The sequence below is a fragment of the Grus americana genome, chromosome 4 (assembly GCF_028858705.1).
Source record: "Grus americana isolate bGruAme1 chromosome 4, bGruAme1.mat, whole genome shotgun sequence".
NCBI classification, from domain to species: Eukaryota; Metazoa; Chordata; class Aves; order Gruiformes; family Gruidae; genus Grus; species Grus americana.
The window spans coordinates 42,916,005-42,936,298 of record NC_072855.1 but is presented as its reverse complement, the minus strand read 5'-3'; the positions used below and the strand labels follow the sequence as shown (position 1 = coordinate 42,936,298).

At 36.2% G+C, this 20,294-nt stretch overlaps 1 protein-coding gene across 2 annotated transcripts in view; it reads right to left on the bottom strand.

The window, feature by feature from the left end:
• SPOCK3 (SPARC (osteonectin), cwcv and kazal like domains proteoglycan 3) overlaps positions 1-20,294 on the bottom strand; it is a 212,811-nt gene that overhangs the window by 18,971 nt on the left and 173,546 nt on the right. For both annotated transcript variants that reach the window (XM_054825448.1, XM_054825449.1), the window contains one exon: positions 3,514-3,633. In XM_054825448.1, the coding sequence (XP_054681423.1) occupies positions 3,514-3,633 (120 nt within the window). The remainder of the gene's footprint in view (positions 1-3,513; positions 3,634-20,294) is intronic.

Below are 20,294 nucleotides of genomic sequence, written 5' to 3'. Positions count from 1 at the left end.
GATCAAATATTCATTTGATCACTTTCTGTCTATAGATAGACTGACTTTTTGCAGTAGCCTGTCAAATTAATTCAATCAAGTAAATATTGGCTATTTATAAAATCGAGTAAATATTGAGCAAATAGGATCTTTTATATTTGAAAGCAAAATCTTTTCACAATTAGATATCTACAATTTGAGTAACTGACCACAGTACTAAAACACTAGCCACTAAATAGTTACTGTTCATATGTTTTTATGAAACACTGTGGGTTTCGTTGACAAACTTTTCTAAAAAGAAAAGAAGATAGGACAAACTGAATGTCTCATATGTAACCATTTTCTACAATTTGATTTGCTTTGTTTTCGTAAAAAGAAAATAAACACGCCGAAGCCTATCATCAAACTTCCACGTTTACATCCTAGTATTCCTGTAACAAATAGCAAACTTTTCAATATTCCGATAACAACACTACCGCTATTTTAAGGTTGATGCGGTATAACTCTTTGAAACAGAAAATCTAAAACCAGTGTAGTAATCAATATTTTGTACAACATTCTAGCTGTTTAGGATTAATTTCTGTTACGATGTTACAAATGTAAGTCAAACATTTCTGACAGGACCATGTTCACAGGGAATTTAAAGTGAGTAGTACAATAAAACCAGACTTTTCCACACACATTATATTTCATTACCTGCTGATGAAAAAGAGCCCTGAAAAGACTATTCTTAGCCATCCAAATCAACTCTTGATTCTGTCCCTCAGAAAACTGGGAGGGTAAGATCCAGTCTAACTTGTGCCTAAAATTTCAGATATCTCCTAAGGTACATGTGAATTCTTTATATCATCACAGGAGAGAACTTCATGACTTTGAAGGCTTCCAAAAGGAAATTCTGAAAACTGGGACAGAAACCTCTTTTTTTCCCCTCAGTTGGAACAACTGTATTTGTAGAGAAGATCCTCTCATCCGAAGGCTTCTAAAGGCAAATACATCTCTCTACCTGCCTTAGAAAGGTTCCTTAACTAGCTCAGGTTAGGTGGGAAAGATCCCATAGACCCTAAAACTTTGGAGGAAGCTAATCAGAATGGGACTATAACATTTTCTGCAGAACAACTCATGCTCACAGATCTTGCAGACCCAAGTGTTTCATGCAATTGAACAATCTGTTCTAAAAATCACCACATCTCACAACTGCTTTGTTCTACATAATCTAAGCAGATGGTTATTATCTTCTGCATTGTACATGAAGTGCCAAAACACAAACATTTTGGATGTACTAGATATGAATAAACATTAGGTAGACACCACTCGATCTTACGAGTGTTACTAATGTTATAGTAAGTGACCATCAAAGTCTGAAAACAAACCAACCAGTTTGGATCATGTAACAAATTTCTACGTCCAAAATTGACAAGGTCCAAAAATCCACAAGACGCTTGCATTTTTAGTCACACATACTAAACTCTTAGATCTTAAGTCTAAATATAGTCTTTGATTGCTATTATAAAGTAAAAATTTGCAAACTTTAACCTGAAGGAGGGTAAATTTAGATTAGACATTAGGAAGAAATTCTTCGCTGTGAGGGTGGTGAGGCACTGGGACAGGTTGCCCAGAGAGGTTGTGGCTGCCCCCTCCCTGGAAGTGTTCAAGGCCAGGTTGGATGGGGCTTTGGGCAACCTGGTCTAGTGGAGGGTGTCCCTGCCCATGGCAGGGGGCTTGGAACTAGACGAGCTTTAAGGTCCCTTCCAAACCAAACCAGTCTATGTTTCTATAAACAAACGAACAAGTGATAAAATAAATGTGAGCATAATATATCCACGTACACATCATAATACAAATACAAATATCAAGTATAGATATGAGGTCTTACCAATGCCACATGTGTGCTTAAGGAAAAAAGGCCAAGGAAAATGTCTAAGGGAAAAATCTCACACTCGGGACTTTGTGCTTGCACTACATTTCACCGTATTCAGATTACTAATTATGAACTTTACATTCTTGTATTACATAAAACCCAATTACTTGAAACACTGACTTTTTATTTATGTATGCCGCAGTACTTAATAGCTGTACAGTTGCTTCTTTTATCATTGCCCAAATTTCTTTTTGAATTTTTACTGTACTATCAGACTTCTAAACAGCTGTGCTGCATTTTTGACCCCACCTATTCAGTGTGCTACCCTCAAAGTGAGCAAGCAAAAGGACTCCATGCAATGTTTCAGTTGATCTTTAACTGAGCAATGTGCTAACATGAGTTATATTATTAGGTATGCTTTATTTATTACTATACAATAAATGCTTACTTAAAATCTGCAAACTGTATTTCTGGGGTTTTTTCATTACTGGATGAGAAGCAGATCACATGCCAATTATGGGCACCAACAAGAATGTAAATTGGAAATATATGTTTTTACATGTGGTTTTTTTCAATATCAATAAAAAGTGACATTACTGTATTATCACTTTATCTCAGAATCATTTTTTCTCAATGTTAAGAGAAGTATTCCCAGATAACACTGAATCATCTTTAATTCATGGTGTTTTACAGAATTATTCATATTTCCTTAGCATGAAAAAAATCACACAAAGAAATGACATTTCCAATTAAATGAAATAAATGGATTTCTTAAAAAAAAGAAAAAAGTAATGCTACAAATAACAATCAAACAAAAGCTAAAAAAAAAATAAGAATCCCAAATACTTAGAAAGTTAATAATGAAGGAACTAAGGTAAGCAGCCAGTGGTAGCCAATTTCTGTGAAACATACTCTGGAGGAATTAATAGTTTGCTCATCATATTAATGAAAGGTAGAGTTTTATGGCTTATGAAATCTAATTTGACTCTTGTTCACAGTAGGACATCACTCTTGAAACTATTATTGCACACTTCAATTGCTATTTTAAATAAGCCATTTTATAATTACATTTTAAAACTTTACTACTTTCCACAACAAAAAATCTATTTAAATATTTGAGGGAGTTAAAACCAAATTATGCCCCCTACTGTTTCCACTTCATTAGTACTCCTGAGTCTTTTCCAATTTGAAGTATATCCTTGAAAATTCCTTTTCACTTACAAGCTTCTTTTCCATGCGTTTTTCTGTACCAGTACCTGCAGTGGCATCAACCAGCAACGATGGGTCACACATAACTACAGCTCCTGTACATTATTTCTTAGGGCTAGCCATTCAGCAACGCACTTTTCTCTATGTAAAAGTTGCTCAAAATCCCTCGTTTCTTCTGGTTTGTCTCCTTACACAGCAGCTAATTATCAAGCTCTATCAAATACACAATGGTAGCTGCCATACATGCTCACAAGCGAGAGTCCTGCCAATAACGTTGAAAGTTTAAAGAGAACATATCAATACTAAGCCATAAATAAGAAATTAAGTTTAGAAAAGCACAAAGTTATGGTTTCGTACACGTCCTTATTTAAAGCACATGAGAATAAGGCAAGTCTTAGTAATGGAAATACAAAAGTACAGAAAAGTATCAAAGAGAACAGTAAATAAGACAAGTAGAAATCTCTTACTGGTTCTTTCAGGCCTTTGAACAATCCTGGTCTTCTTATTCTGAATTCCACTTTCATGAAGTGCCTTAAACCAATCTCGCAATCTGTTTGCAACCTCCCTGAATTCCAGGTCACTGCACACTGAAAAACAAAATGCAGAGTTGTTTAATGTTTTTCTCCTTGGTGCTAAACAGAACTTTTCGAAATATGCTAAAAAAAAAAGTAAAACACATAAAATAATACAAACATATGTGTTCCACAGCTCGCTTTAATTCATAAAGTTCAGTTTCATTACTTAGGTATGCCTTCAAAACCCAATTAAGTTCCTCAGAAATAAATCCCTGATGTATAAAGCAATTATGAAATTATATATATTTAGAAATTAAAAACATCCTTTGCAAACTACTGCAAACTACTATAAACAGTTCTAGCACCGATATTTTCACATCTTACTGTAGATGAGGCTATATGGCAGAGACACCCATGACAGTCTTTTGGAGTTTCATTTCTATGTTCATTAAGCAAATAGTAACGAAAGCCCCACCAGAACAGGTTGAAGATGTGATTTAGGCAGATAATGCAAGAACACACAACTTGCTTTCCTATGCTGAAGCCTGAAAAGAGGAAGTAGGGTTGACAAAGAAAGTGCTTCAAGAGTGTCCTGAAAGCTTATTTGATTGAATATAGTTTTACAAGCTCATATTCGTGAGCACCTAACTGCAAAGAGGCAACCGTACAGCTGCTTGGTGATGGGAAGGGTGGCTTCTTTGACCAGAAACAGCAAAGGCAGAGAAAGCACACAACGCCGAAGAGACCATGTGTAGCACCAAGAGCAGCAGATTAGGAGCAGACTGGCTGAAGTGCTGTGCAGTACTGGTGGTTAGAGCTGAGGCCAGCAGCAGAAGCAGATAATAGAGATGTGCCGTGAGGAGGCCTATTCATCTTCACTAGTAAGCTGCTGGAGAAGACAAAGAAAAGGTGTGCTTGTAGCAAGCAGATATCCCTTCCAGAACTCTTTCACCATTTCATGTGTTGAGAGAAGCTGGGAGAAGCTGAGAGAAGTAAGATCTGGGAGATGACAAAAGCAGAAGGCAGGCAACCAGGACAGGCATTGGATGTACGCTGCCCTTGTCAACAGTTACCACTTCCAAATCAGGATCGTTTTCCAGGTCTACAAGTAACTGGGAGCTACAATCTGAAGAGCTCATACCTAAGTGAGCAGAGCTTCACAGTGACACTCTTGAAAACAAATCTCCAGTTCAACTTACTTTTCCTTTATTACGCAGCAATCCATAATATTTGGTGACATAGCCTTCAGCCCACTTTATTAAATTGAACAACAGTGTGAAACTCCTATTTGTATTTTAGAGTAAGGCTGAAACATGTCATTATGTCAACAACTATCAATGCCTGTACAACAGGAGGCATCTAAGCATTTGTTTATTCATTCTTTGCTGAAGTCTCTCTTGAGACTTTGATTCTCTCCATGAAAGACTTAGGTGCAATCTATACATACATTTGCATATATAATGAACTGACATTTTTATAAAACTTGTGCTTTTCTCTTGTGTAATGGAACAATTTTTTTTTTCTGATTATTTCATAGGGAAGCGGAGAAAAAATTATTAATGATATATGGGCATGTATGCTCAAAAATATCTTATTGCAACAACTAGATGAAAATGGTCTCCTGAGCCCAGACTACATATCATAATTCAAACTTGTGGGATTTCTACATTTGCTACGACGACACCTTCCTTTACCAATGCTTGCACCAGCTGACAGGACAGCATAAAGAATCAGATATTAACTCGGGACATCCTGCCCCCCTTTAATTTCTCCTCCCATTACAGGTGAAATAGCATAATATTGTTCCCTTCTCCAACTACTCTCTCTTGGTTTAAAAGACAGACTTTTGGAATTGAATCAAAGGGTATGGAGCACAGCACAATCATTAGGGGTACCTGACCTGCCATCTAACTGCTTTGATTTATCTACGCTGCACAATACTGTGTAATACTACCACAGGTCCCAGAAACAACATAACTACATGAATTCGGTGCACTGACCTGGCTGTTTTCATCCACTTTTAACTTGTCTATATGTAGTGCTACTCTGATCAACCTCTGATGCTGAGGTGACCTACTCAGAGCCAGCATATAAGCTCATTTACAGGCACATACATAAATATATATGTGTGTGTGTGTATATATATATATATATAAAAGAGAGACCATGAGGAAGTGCCAGCTACAAGCAAAAGCTTAGACTGAGTACCATTAACAGAAAGATGCACATAGCAGCTGCACAATGGAGAGAATATATGAATTCCTCCTTTCTGCAGAAGCAGGCAAATAGACACACTGCAGCTAACCATCCCCTAAGCTCATTAAGGTGTAAAAACAAAGCACTAAGAAAAGGAGATAGTTCCTCTTTGACAATTAGTTATAAGAATAAAATAGAGCTTGCTGTTTCAGCATCTGGTACTAGCCACTGTCATGCACAATATGACATGAAATTACATTTTCTGTGCTCCTGTGAATTGCATTCTGCTCAAAATGGAAGGTACATATGGCACATTTTGGGCATCAGACACAGCCCATATCAGATCTCTAAGTAGTGGCATTCTTCCAATTTCAACTTCTTATAACCCTTTTCCCAAACTTTGCTTGACAATTTAAATTATGGTTTTTATCTCAAAACAAAGAATCAGAAAATTATAATAATTTTTGGTTCATTTTAATGATTTTGATAAGTTTATCATGGCAGGAAATCATCTTCAAAAATCAAGGCAATGCAAAACAAACTGATTAAAACTGCCATTTGCCTATTTTACACCCCACAGCTACTCAAGTGCTGGAGTCAGCTCTCAAACATGGCAGGTAATTACATTTACTGTATTATTAATTTAAATGCACAGTGAATTTTTGGTTCATGACATTTCTAATATGCCAAGTAAAAGCAGATGTCTTCTATAGGTGAAATATACATGAGAGATGCAGCAGAACTACACTAATCCACACTCTTAATAATTTACATGGACAAACTGTGTTCTCAGCAAGGATTTAAAGCATAGGTTTATAACAATATGTCCTATTTCAATATTTGAGTATCACAGTTTTTTATCAAAGAACATTTAGTTCATTTACCAGCATCTCAGAAAAAGACTGAAATGGTAGAACCAGCCAGCAAATTAGAATTCTTGCCATGAAACTTTCTATCAATCATTTCATTTCCACAGGATGCTTAAAATACGTTAAAATTTTGAGTTGGTTAAATAACAATTAATCATGCAATTTAATTTTGACTGTGTAAGTAAAACACACTGGATTTTTTTTTTTTTTTAACCCCAGCTGGCAACTAAGCACCACACAGCTGCTCGCTCACTGTTCCCTCCAGCAGGATGGGGGGGGAAGAGAATCAGAAGGGTAGAAGTGAGAAAACTTGGGGGGTTGAGATAAGAACAGTTTAGTAACAGTCCTTAGGTCCATGTAAGGACTGCTCAGCAATAACAAAAACATCTGTATGTGATCAGCTTTTCAGCACAAATCCAAAACATAGCCCTGTACTAGCTACTATGAAGAAAATTAATTATATCCCAGCCAAAACCAGCACAGATTTCTGGAAAGTAAAACACGGATTTTTTTTTGTCTGGTTCCTAAGCCACCTTTTTTTTTTTATTTTGGAATTTTCCATTGAGAAATTTAAGTTTCAGATTTCAGTATATTTACTATTTTCCAGAATGCTTTTCAAGTTCTAGCTATCCTAACATTAAAATAGCAGAATAAGAAGGAAAATAATAAATTAAGAATATATTTTTCATTTTATGGTTCCTGCTAAGTGGTTTTGGTTGGGGCTACGTAAGGTTAATTCCCTATCATCTGATGACAGTGTTCATTCACTTCCATGGTTACTCTTGCATATGCTGCTCTCTAAATATTCTGTTGTATTATATTGTTTGAAGCACTTCAGAAACATAAAACAATTCGATGAAAATAATTCTGGTTTTTATATTGCGATTACTGGGGGGAAAAAAGCTAGTACTATCCTGATATGAGAATTAAAATATAAAAAATAAAAGAGAGACTTTTTTAGAACATGACATTTTATACTGGAAAATAACCAAGCACAAAACAGATTTACATAAGTATGTAAGAACATAGGGTATTAGAAGTGGAAAATTGATCCTTAAAGTAGTACAGCTATTTCTATAGAGATTAGCATTTGAGCACCTCTGGGCCAAGACCTCCCATTTCCTAAATCATCAGCTACAAGGTGCTTGGATTACTTAAGCCATGACAGCAGCAGGAAAGCTGCACTCATTACCTCCTCAGGTAACAGAGAGAAGCAGAGGACTAGCGGCTTGACAGAGAAATTTTGTCAAAGGAAAAGACCGAATCTTTTGACAGTTCCCAAAGGTAAATCAGGTAGTAAAGCCCCAGTTTGGTCCTACCTCAACACAGACATGTGTGCCAAAACTTGACAGAAAAGAACCACATACACTTCTTTCTTCAGGCACAGTGGTGCTTTTGAGTATATTTTATATAAGTAGCAATTTATGTGGCATCTACAAAGTAAACTTCTTAACATTAAATGTGCATATTATTTTCTTAATTAAAATGATGTATTTTTATGAATTAGAAAATCTCTAAAATTTTCAGTATTTTCAGGTTTGGGCTAAGTATATTTACTGCTTCAACTACTGTACTTCTAAATACACTATGATTGATATTTCAAACATATTCCAAATAAATTTAATTAGTATTAACATAGTGAATGAAAAAGTCCACCTTGCATGGACCTGCTTCCATGTTCAGTTATAAACACATAAAACCAGAAATTACGTATTAGCTTATTTGCATGTTCTTACATTAGGAAAATAATCTGGAAGCTGCTCTCCAGCTGTCATATATATGTATAGCAAATTGCAAAACTGAATATAACTCTAATGTCATACGGCAGAAATCCTATTTTACAAATTTCCGTTAAAGTGTTTTCGTAGAGTATGCATGAATAGCTAAAAGTAAATTCCAGGACAATTCAAGATCAATACTATTCTTTCACAGCTTTTTGTACAATTGTGCTTTACAACTATGGTTCAAACTTCTACATAAGAATAGGGGCTACCATAACCTAATACATCATGAATACTGCTTGTTCTAATGTTGATTCAAACACCTTAACATTTTTTTTATTTGGATCAATCTGATCAGACTACTCACCACCCCAAAACAAGTGTAAGTGGCACATCGAGCAGTTATTCTCAAGTCATGAAAACAGTGTAATTTCTAGCTTACGAGGTAAGTACCATACTTGGGTACAGTCTAGGGGAAATTTTGCCTTAAGTACTCATATATGTAGTGCAAACTTCAAATAGCCTATTGAATAATACATATGGCCTAAGATTATCTACGTTTCTCTATCAATCTGCTGAACAGAGCTGTCTCAAGTCCTACCATCTTGCAAAAAGTCCAATTTTAAAAAAAATCTATTTTCAGGAAGAAAATATTTTCAGCAATAAAAGAAAAACATTGGGGGAAAGCAAGACTGGCAAGTAGCACAAGAACTTTTGGGAGGTGGTGATGGGCCTGTCAGCTTTAATGTCAAGCAAGGTTAACTGAGACGTTGGGAGGATTCACTGTTTTGAGACTTTTGGATAAACTCTTCTGTCCCTTTCACTCCCTTCCTAAAAAGAAAATCCCGTGCTTACTGCTTGCCCACTCAATTTCCTATGCTTCCTGCCCTGGAAAAAGAAGGGGCCAATGTCTGGATAACACGCAGCCGCTGGAGGAAGGAGGTGTGGGACAGGGTGTAGCAGCTCTCCGTTCTCGTTCCCATCCCTGTCTCAGGTACAGGGCACAGATGACCGCTTCAGGAAAGCGGCTGTCACTGGCGCTACTTCTGGCTCACGACTTTATCTCTTCCATGGGAGTAGCACAGACGTCTCCAGGGACACTGTGGGATGGGCTGCTCGGGCCAGGATCCTGCTCCCGCTGCAGCCTGCCACCCCAGTCTCTGCCCTCTTTCACCAATACCTTGCACTGGGCTTGTACAGCAGTAGACTGATCACAGCACAACGGCGTTACATTGTGCGTCGGCCTGGGGTGAGATTATTTACTTTCTAAAACATCTTACAATTTCAGTGAACCAGGCAGCAGGGAATACTTTTCACGTCTGAAATGATTTTAAAATTATTTGGAAATTAAAATATTCTCTGCTTAAACTTTAAAAGTAGGAAGCATCCAATTTTCATAGCACGATGATAAAATATACAAAGTTCAGATTACTTATCAGTGAATTCATCATCAAAATCATACATGTGCTAAATATGTTACTGTCTTATTTAAGAAGCATAAAGCGAGCAGAGCTGATCAAAAAATTAGAGAAACCTACCTCCATTTTTTCACAGGTTTTTAGTTAGTAAATTCATTTATGAAAAATACATACTTAAAGGATAGCCAGCAATGACTTCGTTGTACCTGAGTCACTACAGACAGGCAATTTTTTGGTAATGAGGTATTTCTGGCCACACAAATATGTGTATAGACTAATTGCTCACACATTCAGTCCAGTAAAAAAAAACCAAACAGCTGCATATATAGAAGTAATGCTAAAAAGTGAATTGATTTTTTGCCACATGTATCAGTGCCTATGAACATATATGATTAAAATTAACATATATGAATAAAATAACAGAATGTCAGGTCATTCAAAGAATAAAAAATGGTGGTGCTTAGATATTAGCTTTATTTGTTATCAGCTCTTTGAGCATTTCTATATTAAATTAGTACACATATTCCACATTACTTCTCAATATAATATTATATTACTATGGAATTTTCCCTCCCTTTTCATTTCATAACAAAGTCATATTTCTATATTGTGGCCAAAATGACTAAGGCAGTATTTGTACATTCTGAGTAAACCGAGGGCCTCGGACTAGAGAAAGAATCCCATTTAATGTTCCATGTATCGAGTCTGCCATACATACACAGACTGAAGAGTCTTAACACATGGGTTATTAAAAAAGTGTAAAATCCTTTCTAACATCTTCCACATGTTAAAGATATGATTTTGAATGTCAAGTAACTTCAACTATACAAAAGTTTTTTTCTAAAAGCACTTATCACACTGCAGACTTCTGTTCCTGTTTTGACATATAAAAAGGAAAGAAGTAGCAAAATAATCTTTAAAATAGTAAAATAAGCAAATTCCCACTCACACAGAAACTTATCAGTAAGTTTTGTTCAACTTCTCAAGGACATTCAGATGAACACAGAACAGATGTAAAAGACTTCAGTCTAAAAAGTAGCTTTCAGAAAGTCCTAAGAAGCAGAGAACAATATTCAGACATCACAGATACAAACACAATTTATTTTTTTTTCAGAGGAGCTGGGCTGCACAATGTAACCCTAAGTTATGCTTAAGTAAAATCTTTAAGTCACAAAAAAAATTCAGGTATATTTAATTGAAAATGTCTACATTTGGCCTTGTTTCTTATCTGTGTGCTGTCTCAGTACAGTACCTGCCTCAGCACTCCACCTTAATTCACAGGGATTTATGTGAACACACCACGTATTCTGTAACAGAGAGGGTCAGCTTAACAGTCTGTTCACTAGAACATTATTTGCCATTGAAACGTGCTTGCTCAGGGTTATGCTATATGATGAAAAATTGTATTAGTTAATGGGTTGATCATTCTAGAATATGTTTAGGGAGTTTTTGTCACAGTGATCAGCTTCTAAAGATACATGCTGCTGAAATTATTGTACACATTGGTCTGTACTGATTTAAAATAGGTCAAGATGAGGTAATTCAGATCTATTCAGACTATTATTTCACCTGATAGACTGGGAGATGAATCTTTAATGGCAAAAGACAGACAATAAAGGTTGTAGAAGGTTAGACAGTAATCAAAAAATGCATATTAAATCACATGAATCCACTCAGAACCTGCCAAGAAGTACTTCTGGTTTTGTCTAATGCCAATGCAAGACATTCCTGCTATTACAATCAATTCTAGTAGCCATTAAGTGAATTAGTAAAGGGTAAAATGAAGTCACTAGCTCAAAGGTTACTGGAGGCTCCTGTCATTTGAAGTAATAAAAACTGACTGACTTTTAAAACCAACATACATGCCTATGCAAAAAATGAAGGGATCTGAAAACTTATAGGTACCACAACCAGAAATATCTTTATAGTAAATATTATTTAAATGTTAGGTGGAACCAACTGTTCAATTTGTTTTCACATACAGTAAATGTTACAATTTGTGTTGGCATTTGAATATAATTTACTGATTGGAAGCAGAATATTTGAAAATGCTAATCAGCATGTGTTCTTTCAGTGCCTTTCAACTCAAGCTAATTGATGAAGAAGTAAAAATAGTGCTACTGAAAACTATAAAGACATGCAGAACATATTTTTGGACTAGCATAACAGATTTAATTCCGTAACACATTTAAACCAGTCTTAGCTTTCTGACATAGCAGAAAGTTATTTTAACAGTGTATACTTTTTATATAAACACACAGAAATATATATATGAAAAATTATCTGTAGTTACCATATTGACATAATAAGCACATTGAAATACTGTTGTATTAAGGAGTAGCTTTTGTTAAGTGAAAGGTCAAAAAGTGATTTAGAGAAAAAAAAAAAAGCAGCAATAAACACACCCCACACAACATTCACAACAATATATGGGACCACAAGGCTGTAGACAGAACCTGTGTCTCTTGTTTACTTCGGAAAGAGATACTTTCACATACTATTTCAGCAGCAGACCTCAGCTCAATATTCAATTCTAAGAGCAGAAGGCCTGACAACTGTGAAGGAAGCTACAGAAACTTAAAGAAATTATTAGCACACAGTTTAACAGTAATTTAAGTGTAATAATAAAGTAAGTGTAGAACTCGCCCATTGATTTGTCATCTTTTGTGCCCTGCAGCCAAAATCTTCCTAAAGTCTTTATATAACATAATATGACACTTCCATTCTCAAATCCCCTAATGGATAGTTAGCCTGAAAACTATAATTTACTGATGATATGGTCAGTGGGATTAAGTTGTAGGAGAAAGATTAAGGCTTTGTTTCAGAGTGAGATGTGAAGTACCTTGCCCTGCCAGAAGGCACTCTTCCAAGACACAATGTGGTACTCCACTATCACAAGATGTGGTTGTGCTTGCCACACAACCCTATCATCCTTTTCAAGACACACACTCTCTACAACCAGAACTGCAGAAGATCATCCCCAGCACATACAATCTCAGGCAATTGGGCAGAACTATATTCATAAATTCATGCATATAATAAAATAACCAAGAAGTAAATATATGGACAACATATGGACAATTTGAAGAACAGGGTACACATCAATCACCTCTTATAGCATACTAGGAATTACTCCATGTGAGATGGGTAAAACCAATCAGCGTGTGCTAAAGCAAGACTTCTGATCATCTCAAATTTTTGTATGTGTTGGAATCACTGCCTGTGATCACAAAGTCACAGAATAATTTACGCTGGAAGGGAACTCCAAAAGTCAGTCAGTCTTACCCTCTGCTAAGAGCAATTTTACTTACATCAGGCTGCTCAGGGCAGCATACAGTCATTCATGTCCTGTGATCAACGTGCCACTCACATCAAGGTTCCACACTATATGAAAGACCACTCCTCTTAAAAGGAACAATATACCACTATCTTGTAACTCTGTACTGTTTTCCCTGAAAAGTACAAGAGCATTTTCTCATGCTGAAACTTCAGAATAGCACCCGTCTGTCCAGGATTGCTAGACATACAGAAACCTGGTTACAGCAGCAATTCCGACTCGACTGTGAGAAGGATTATTGAGAGCAGTCCCGCAGCTGATGCCTGTGGAGTCTGATGCCCTTTCAATGCTTTACCTACCATTCATGTACTGCTGTATGGCTGCGCTGTAAATCTTATGCATCTCCGATGCTCTGATTAACTGCACATCCAGTATATGCATATAAATGTATTTCTTTTCCAGAGGGTTCTCTGTGAAAATGTGATAACCCTAATACTGCCATTAGAATTCAGTGCTGTCTTTAAAGACAGTATCTATTAAAGTAAACTGGAACATCACATAAAGTGTACCTACTCAGTGTCAGTACTCTCTGTAAGGCTGCCATTCTGCATAGGTTTATGAATTTAACCCTGAGGAACTGATTGCTCAAATTGAAAATTCCTGGCTCCAGACAAAGAGCTAGTCCCTGTTTAGCTAACTCTAAATGTCTAAGAACACCAGAACTAAGATTGTATGCAAATGGCCTTCCAATTCCTGCAATACACGGCAGCATTTCTAGCTTAGTAACATCTCTGGCACAAATGGGAAGAATAACATATGGCAAAAAAAAATGTGGTTGCAAAACCCAATAAATTTGGCAGAAGGACAAAAAGCCCTTCAAACTTGTAACTAAAGGATGGGACAGTCATTTCAGTCATCTTTTCACAGTCCCATATGTATAATCATAACTTTTTTTAAAAAAAGGCTGTAAACTGAAAAACTTCATATGTGTATTTCTATTTTTATAAGTTCATGAAGTTTATTAGCCATCTGTTACCTCTAGGGCTTATGATTTTAGCAAGATACCTTGAAATTAACAAATAAAAGCATTCTGATTTCCCTACTATTTAACTAAGCATAATGAATTTTCTACTTCAGTTAGTCTATGTTATGAGATAATTAATATAAATGCTGCAGATACCATATCAGGGAACTGCAGCTGCTTGTTCTTACTGCCTCAAATTAATGTTCCATACAGACATTCCGCTCATGATTAATGTTTCATAAAATTTAAAATTATTTCAATTAAATTACATTTTCATAAAATACATCTGATCTTTTTGTGTCCTCACAGTTTTAAAGACTTCACATTTAACTATAATGACCACTTCTGAGTGCAGGAAAAATAGTAGTAACCATAGCATATAGTATTTATGTGCTAAGATACTGTTTTCAACTTAAAATACGTAAGCTTACTAAAACATTGCAATTAGATGAGGCGATAGTAATTCCTTAATCTGTCAGAAGTTTCACAGACCTATTGTGGGATTTGTTAATTTATTTTCTGGAGGACAGCAAAGGAAGCCATATATATTGACTAACTGCTGCTAACCTTTAGTGGTGGTTAGCATTTCTCATCATGCTCTGTTATTCTGAGCTATTAATTTCTGAGAATTAAAGTGATGTTATTAATCTGTAAATTGCATACTTAGGAAGCCAGATAGTCAGCAAAAAAGTTACATAGCAAGGAAAGACTCCACTGTAATGTGCTATCTTCCAAGATATTTTCATTCCCAAATATTTTCATATATTCAATTGAATTCAGTATTTCACATAATATAAGATATGGAAAGTATCAAATAGGGACAGAAAAGCAATTTTCTTAGTGGTGAAAGCTTTCCGGCCAACCATACCCCAAAGGTGAGGTAGTTTTCTGAACTCAGTTTCAAGGATTCCTGAAAGCATTACACAGCTCTGGTACAAAGTCAGGACATTTTCTTCCTTTCAAAGACAAGATTGACAGGGTCCTACAAAGACATTTTTGCATTTGACCTAAAACCCCTTGAAACCTAGTAGACAAGGATAAAAAGATTATTGAACAATGCTCTTTATAAAGAAAATTTAAATATATATACATATGTAAAATATTTCAATATTTAAAATTAGACATTTTCTGAAATCAGAAATGTTCTGTGCTGGTAAGAGGCTTCAAAGGTCTACCACACCAGGTAATTATGCGCACAGAACCTGGAAGGGACCAATGGAACTTTCTGTCTATTGGGAGAGAAAACTACCATTGTGTCTTGGTAGGACTATCCGCTGGTTTGCACCTTTTCTCTTGCAAGGAAGGACAGCAGAATTGAACCTTGGGCTGAACAAACACCAACTAATGGAAATTAACTAAACTCTGTTCTGTAAGTATCTGGCATAAAAGAATTTTACATCACATTGGATCCCACTAAAGTCTTACAGATTTAATATTGGTATTCTCGTATTTAGATTGTGATCCGATGCTTTAAACCACTCCGTACATATGCTAAACATTTGTTTGTGTGTCCTTCTTGAATGCTTAATCACTAACATTGCTCTTAATCACTTAAAGTTGTGCATTAAAGAGCACTGTTGCCTGTAGACCTCTTACTGAGGACTGAGAGGGTGGAAACACTCCAATTTAGCTAATTATTTTTGCCTTTCCTAAAGCAAGGCCATCACAGGTAGACAAGCTCTTTCTCTACTACTGAAGAGAGCTATGGCAGTCAATCCATTAAATCAGTAATGTAACGGCAGGACCCACTCCTCCGGGCACAGGAATCGCATGCAATGAGATGCAAACTCTACTACACTGTACCACCACCTCATCGAAATCAGAACTCTAGTTAAGTAAATGTAATCTGCAGCTGTGCCTCCACACACATTCACTAATCAAAAGTTGAAGGAGAAATGAAGAAAGTAGGGATTTTAAAAAGATATGATTAGGGTGCAAATATCTGAAATGTTTACACGTGCATACATGAAATGTTAGCAAAGTGCAATTATGTTTTGCTAGTATATGCACTCAACACCAAATGGATTGTTCATGAATGTCTGATGTAGATCACAGAATTTTTATGAGATGCCTATGAATATTCATAGAGATAAGAATTTATTTAGCTTTGGTAATTTCTAATGTGGTTATTCCTATACATCTTTGAAATCAAAAATTCTGCATTACTGGCAGTGATCCTACTGAAGTAGAATTATTATTTTTGGAGAGTAAGGGCAAACTTGTTCAAAGTGCTTTTTTGTAAGTAAGAAGGACATGAGAAGCATCACTACTGTGGCATGTGGGTGTGTGAAAATGTTGGAGTCTGACAGGACACCACTGGGAGACTTTGCAAGATAAAGAACTATAAATCTGCTGCTTTATCATTCATATAGTCTGCAGGAAGAAGTTCATGGAGAAAATTATTCCCAGAGGTACATCTGAAAGGGGAACAGCTACCTTACCTCAGCAGAGAGTCTGGCGGTGAACTAATAGTGTGGATACCCAAGGACAAGAGCCAAGGAGCAAACCAATCAGCTACATCATTTGACCGTGCAAATACAGCCTTATATGCTCTCCCGTATTCCTTCACCCCAAGTTTGTGTCCCAGAAATGGAGACCATGTCATGTTCAGTATAAGAAGAAATGGCTCCAGAGCAAGTTACTGGTCACAGAACTATTTTGCAAGGCATGACATTTGGAAAAGAAATACATTTTGGGTGCTCTCTTAGTTTAAGGGACAGATTTAACACCTTTCTTGAGGAGAGATACTGAACTGCAAAGCTGAAGATCAAAGTGAATATCCTAATAAACTGCTTCATCAGAAAACAGTTATTAAATAAATATGTGTAAGTTTATCCTTTGTAAATCTTTCAACTTTCTACAGAAGAGAAAATAAGACTTCCAGAGGTTGGCACCTTTTTTTCAAAATAAAATTGTCAATACATAATTAATGAAAGAGGAAAAAAATTCCACCGAGAAAGATTTCCCTTTTTTCATCAAAATATTTAGTTTTTTCAACCTGTTATACTGACTGATATACTGAGATGACTGGATTCTACCTCAGGGTTTCTGTTTTGCCATTACAGATCACAGTCGATGCATTCAGTTGAACCTGGCAACAGCAAGTGTTTTTTGGAAAGCTTAAACTATGCTTTTCTGCTCTAACGTATCATGTCAGTGAGCAAGAAAATAGAAAGTTCTTCATCTATATAACCTTTCCATTTAAACTGAAAAAAGACTACAAGGGAAGAAATAGAAGACATTTGCCATTTGACCAGCTGTATTGAATAACTCTGAAACTCTTTAAAAGACCTCTTCTTAAACACAGTGACAAAAAAAATTGTCACCTGAGACACCAAAAATAGAAACCAAGTTATCTGACTTGGCAACAGAAGACCCCATACAAGTTTAACAAAATCAAAGCACTCAGTGAAGTTAATGTGCAAGGCCATCAGAGACTTAGCAGCTTTTGTGACTTGCAATAACACCAAATACAATGTTGAGGAAATCCAGTTATAACACTGCCACTTAAGATTTCAGAAATCTATAAACTTTCTCCAGAAGAATTGATGGCATTTAAGATGAATGTTTAGTCTCCAAATGGCTCAGTGTATTCTTCTGATTAACTATAGACCCCCTATGGCATCTAGGAAATGCACGGTGTTCCTGGGAACACTGTAGTAGCTGAACAAGAACTATGGTATATATTACAATTTGAACCGGTCAGCAAGGAAAACCAGGCTTCAATCACAAAATCTGCAAAAGGAAGAAAAACTAAGGAAAGACCTGTAAAACTGCAAGTGAATGTATTCCATTAACCTCCTTTGCAGGGAGAATGAGCTTACTAGACAGGAAAAGGAAACTAGGAAAATTTTGACTACAGCAAGTGCAGCAAAACAGTAACATCCCATCATTAACAATGACAATTCAGTGGCTGCAGAGCAATGCATAACGACGGCTGCCTATGGTCAGACCAAACTCTGTCAAGCCTTATGTCTTGTCTCCAAGAGCAGCTATTTACAGGTGTGGCAGTAAGAGCAATACTTTCATGGTATGTCTTCTCCTCCTGCTTGATCCATGGCTCAGAGATGTCTGGAGCTCACAGAATTTAAATGGGTAAGTAATGCAGAACTCGATCATTTCTGACTATCTGCAGATTTCAAGGAAATACAGGCTTTACTTTTATGAAAGGACAAAGAGAAAATCTGCTTGATCAAGATCCTCCTGAAATCTATTCACTATCTTTGCTATCCCATAAAGGTAAACTTACGGAACACAAGTTGCAAACCCTATTAAAAAATCGCTCTGTAGTCAACACAACAGGATAGCGGTAAAATTCTGTATCACTGTGCATGAGACTCTACTGATTACTTAAGCCAGGTAAACAGACAGTGTCTCCAGTCATTTTCTTCTAGTAAAATGGATATGGCCTATAAATACTGGAACCAACTTCTCAAAACTTAGCCTCCAACAAGACATGGTCTGTGTGGGTTACGGAAGAATGTAAGAGTGACAGTGGTATGTCAGACTAAAGGCTCATCTAGCTCAATACTCAATCTCCAAGTATGGGAAAAAGTCGATGCGTAGTGAAGCACATAACAGAAGCAGCATTTGCCTGGTCTCCAACCACTTGTGCACAAGGGATTTCCAAAGCCAGATATGAATCTATACAGTTAGGAAAACTAATATGGTTTCTCTCTTGGTGGCCTCCACCCAAGGTGCATGTAATAAAAAAAAATCCACAAATATTAAAATAATATATCCAGTCATGCTTTTAGACATAAAACTAAAACAAAAGAGTATAAATACACTGAATACAAAATACTATGCTAGTTTAACATTAACTAGCTGTTCCTAAGTTCCTAAAACGTGTCTAAGTCTTCACTGAGACACCCAACTTTCCGATTGTTTCTCTTGGCTCTGAGAGATATCAATGTTACCTGTACAGCCATCAACTCATCTGGTGCAAAGCACAGATAAGAAATGGTCATTCTCAGACCCAGCTCCAAAGAAAACCATCAAGTCACCTTTACATGTTTGCAATCCTCATATAAGATGGGAGCGTTACAGACAATCTTTAATACACAGAGTAAACCGAGGTGCTCTGTGACATTAAACAAGGACAGATCCAAACCAAGTACCATGAGGGATCAGTCTCGGTATCATGACATATTTTAGGAAAGGCTTCTTTTCAAGCTGCAATCTATTTGCATAGGACTGCAGTCTACCTGCATGCAGTCTATCTGCATGGCTATTTTGCAAGTACAAGTTTTTGAAAGGAGCTGATTACAGCAGGCACAAATCAGCACCATTTGTACACAGAACAGAACAAAGCTAATATTACTAACAATATTTTTAAGCAAACTTGTGATATTAGGGTATGTTGAGGATCCTGGCATATTTTCTGACACTGAAGAAATTCTCATCATATTGAAATCAGTAGTAAAATTCTTGCTGATTTCAGTCCAGCTGGAATTTCATCCCCATTTCACTGCAGTCTAGACCAACTGCTTGGTCCTTTGAAGAAGACAGGAATGCTAACACTGATCAACAGACATCTTGGTGGTTGTTTAAACAATTTTGTTGGCATTTTTTGCAATGAAAAATGACATTTCATAAGTTACAGTCCACTGAAAGAAAATAAAAAATAGAACCTTTTTGCTTAAAGGAATATGACATTATTTTTCAGGGAAAAAAATCTATACAATAAAATGTATTGTACTGTAGACAACATCCATACAAGTAAGAATGTACATTGTTTTTCTGTATGATGATTAAGGACCTTTCCAGACAAAAAGAGTATGGACAATTAGAGATGCCAGACAGTAATCTATTCACTTATAATTTTGCTTGTTAATCATAAAGCCTGAAAGGTATTTGAACTGGATGTGCTGATTATCAGCACCACTGCCTACAGCTGAAAAGAACTGTCAAATGTCATCAACTGTGAACCTCTTCACCACTGCATCTGAGACTTTGAAACAACTATTACCCCTAAGAACAGCATCACTGTTCTATACTGTTTGCAAAATTCCTGAAACTGTTTAAACTGTCAGTGACATCAGTACTTGGTCAGAAAGAAGTCTGAAAAGAATGCATCAGTAGCTGAGGCTTTAAAAGTAAAAAAAAAAAAAAAAAAGTATTTAATTATTTTAAGAAATAATCAAATGTCTACTGATAATGGTTTTGAAGATATCCTAGTAAGGGCAGTAACAAATATTTATAGCGTGAAATTGTCAATTTTTCACA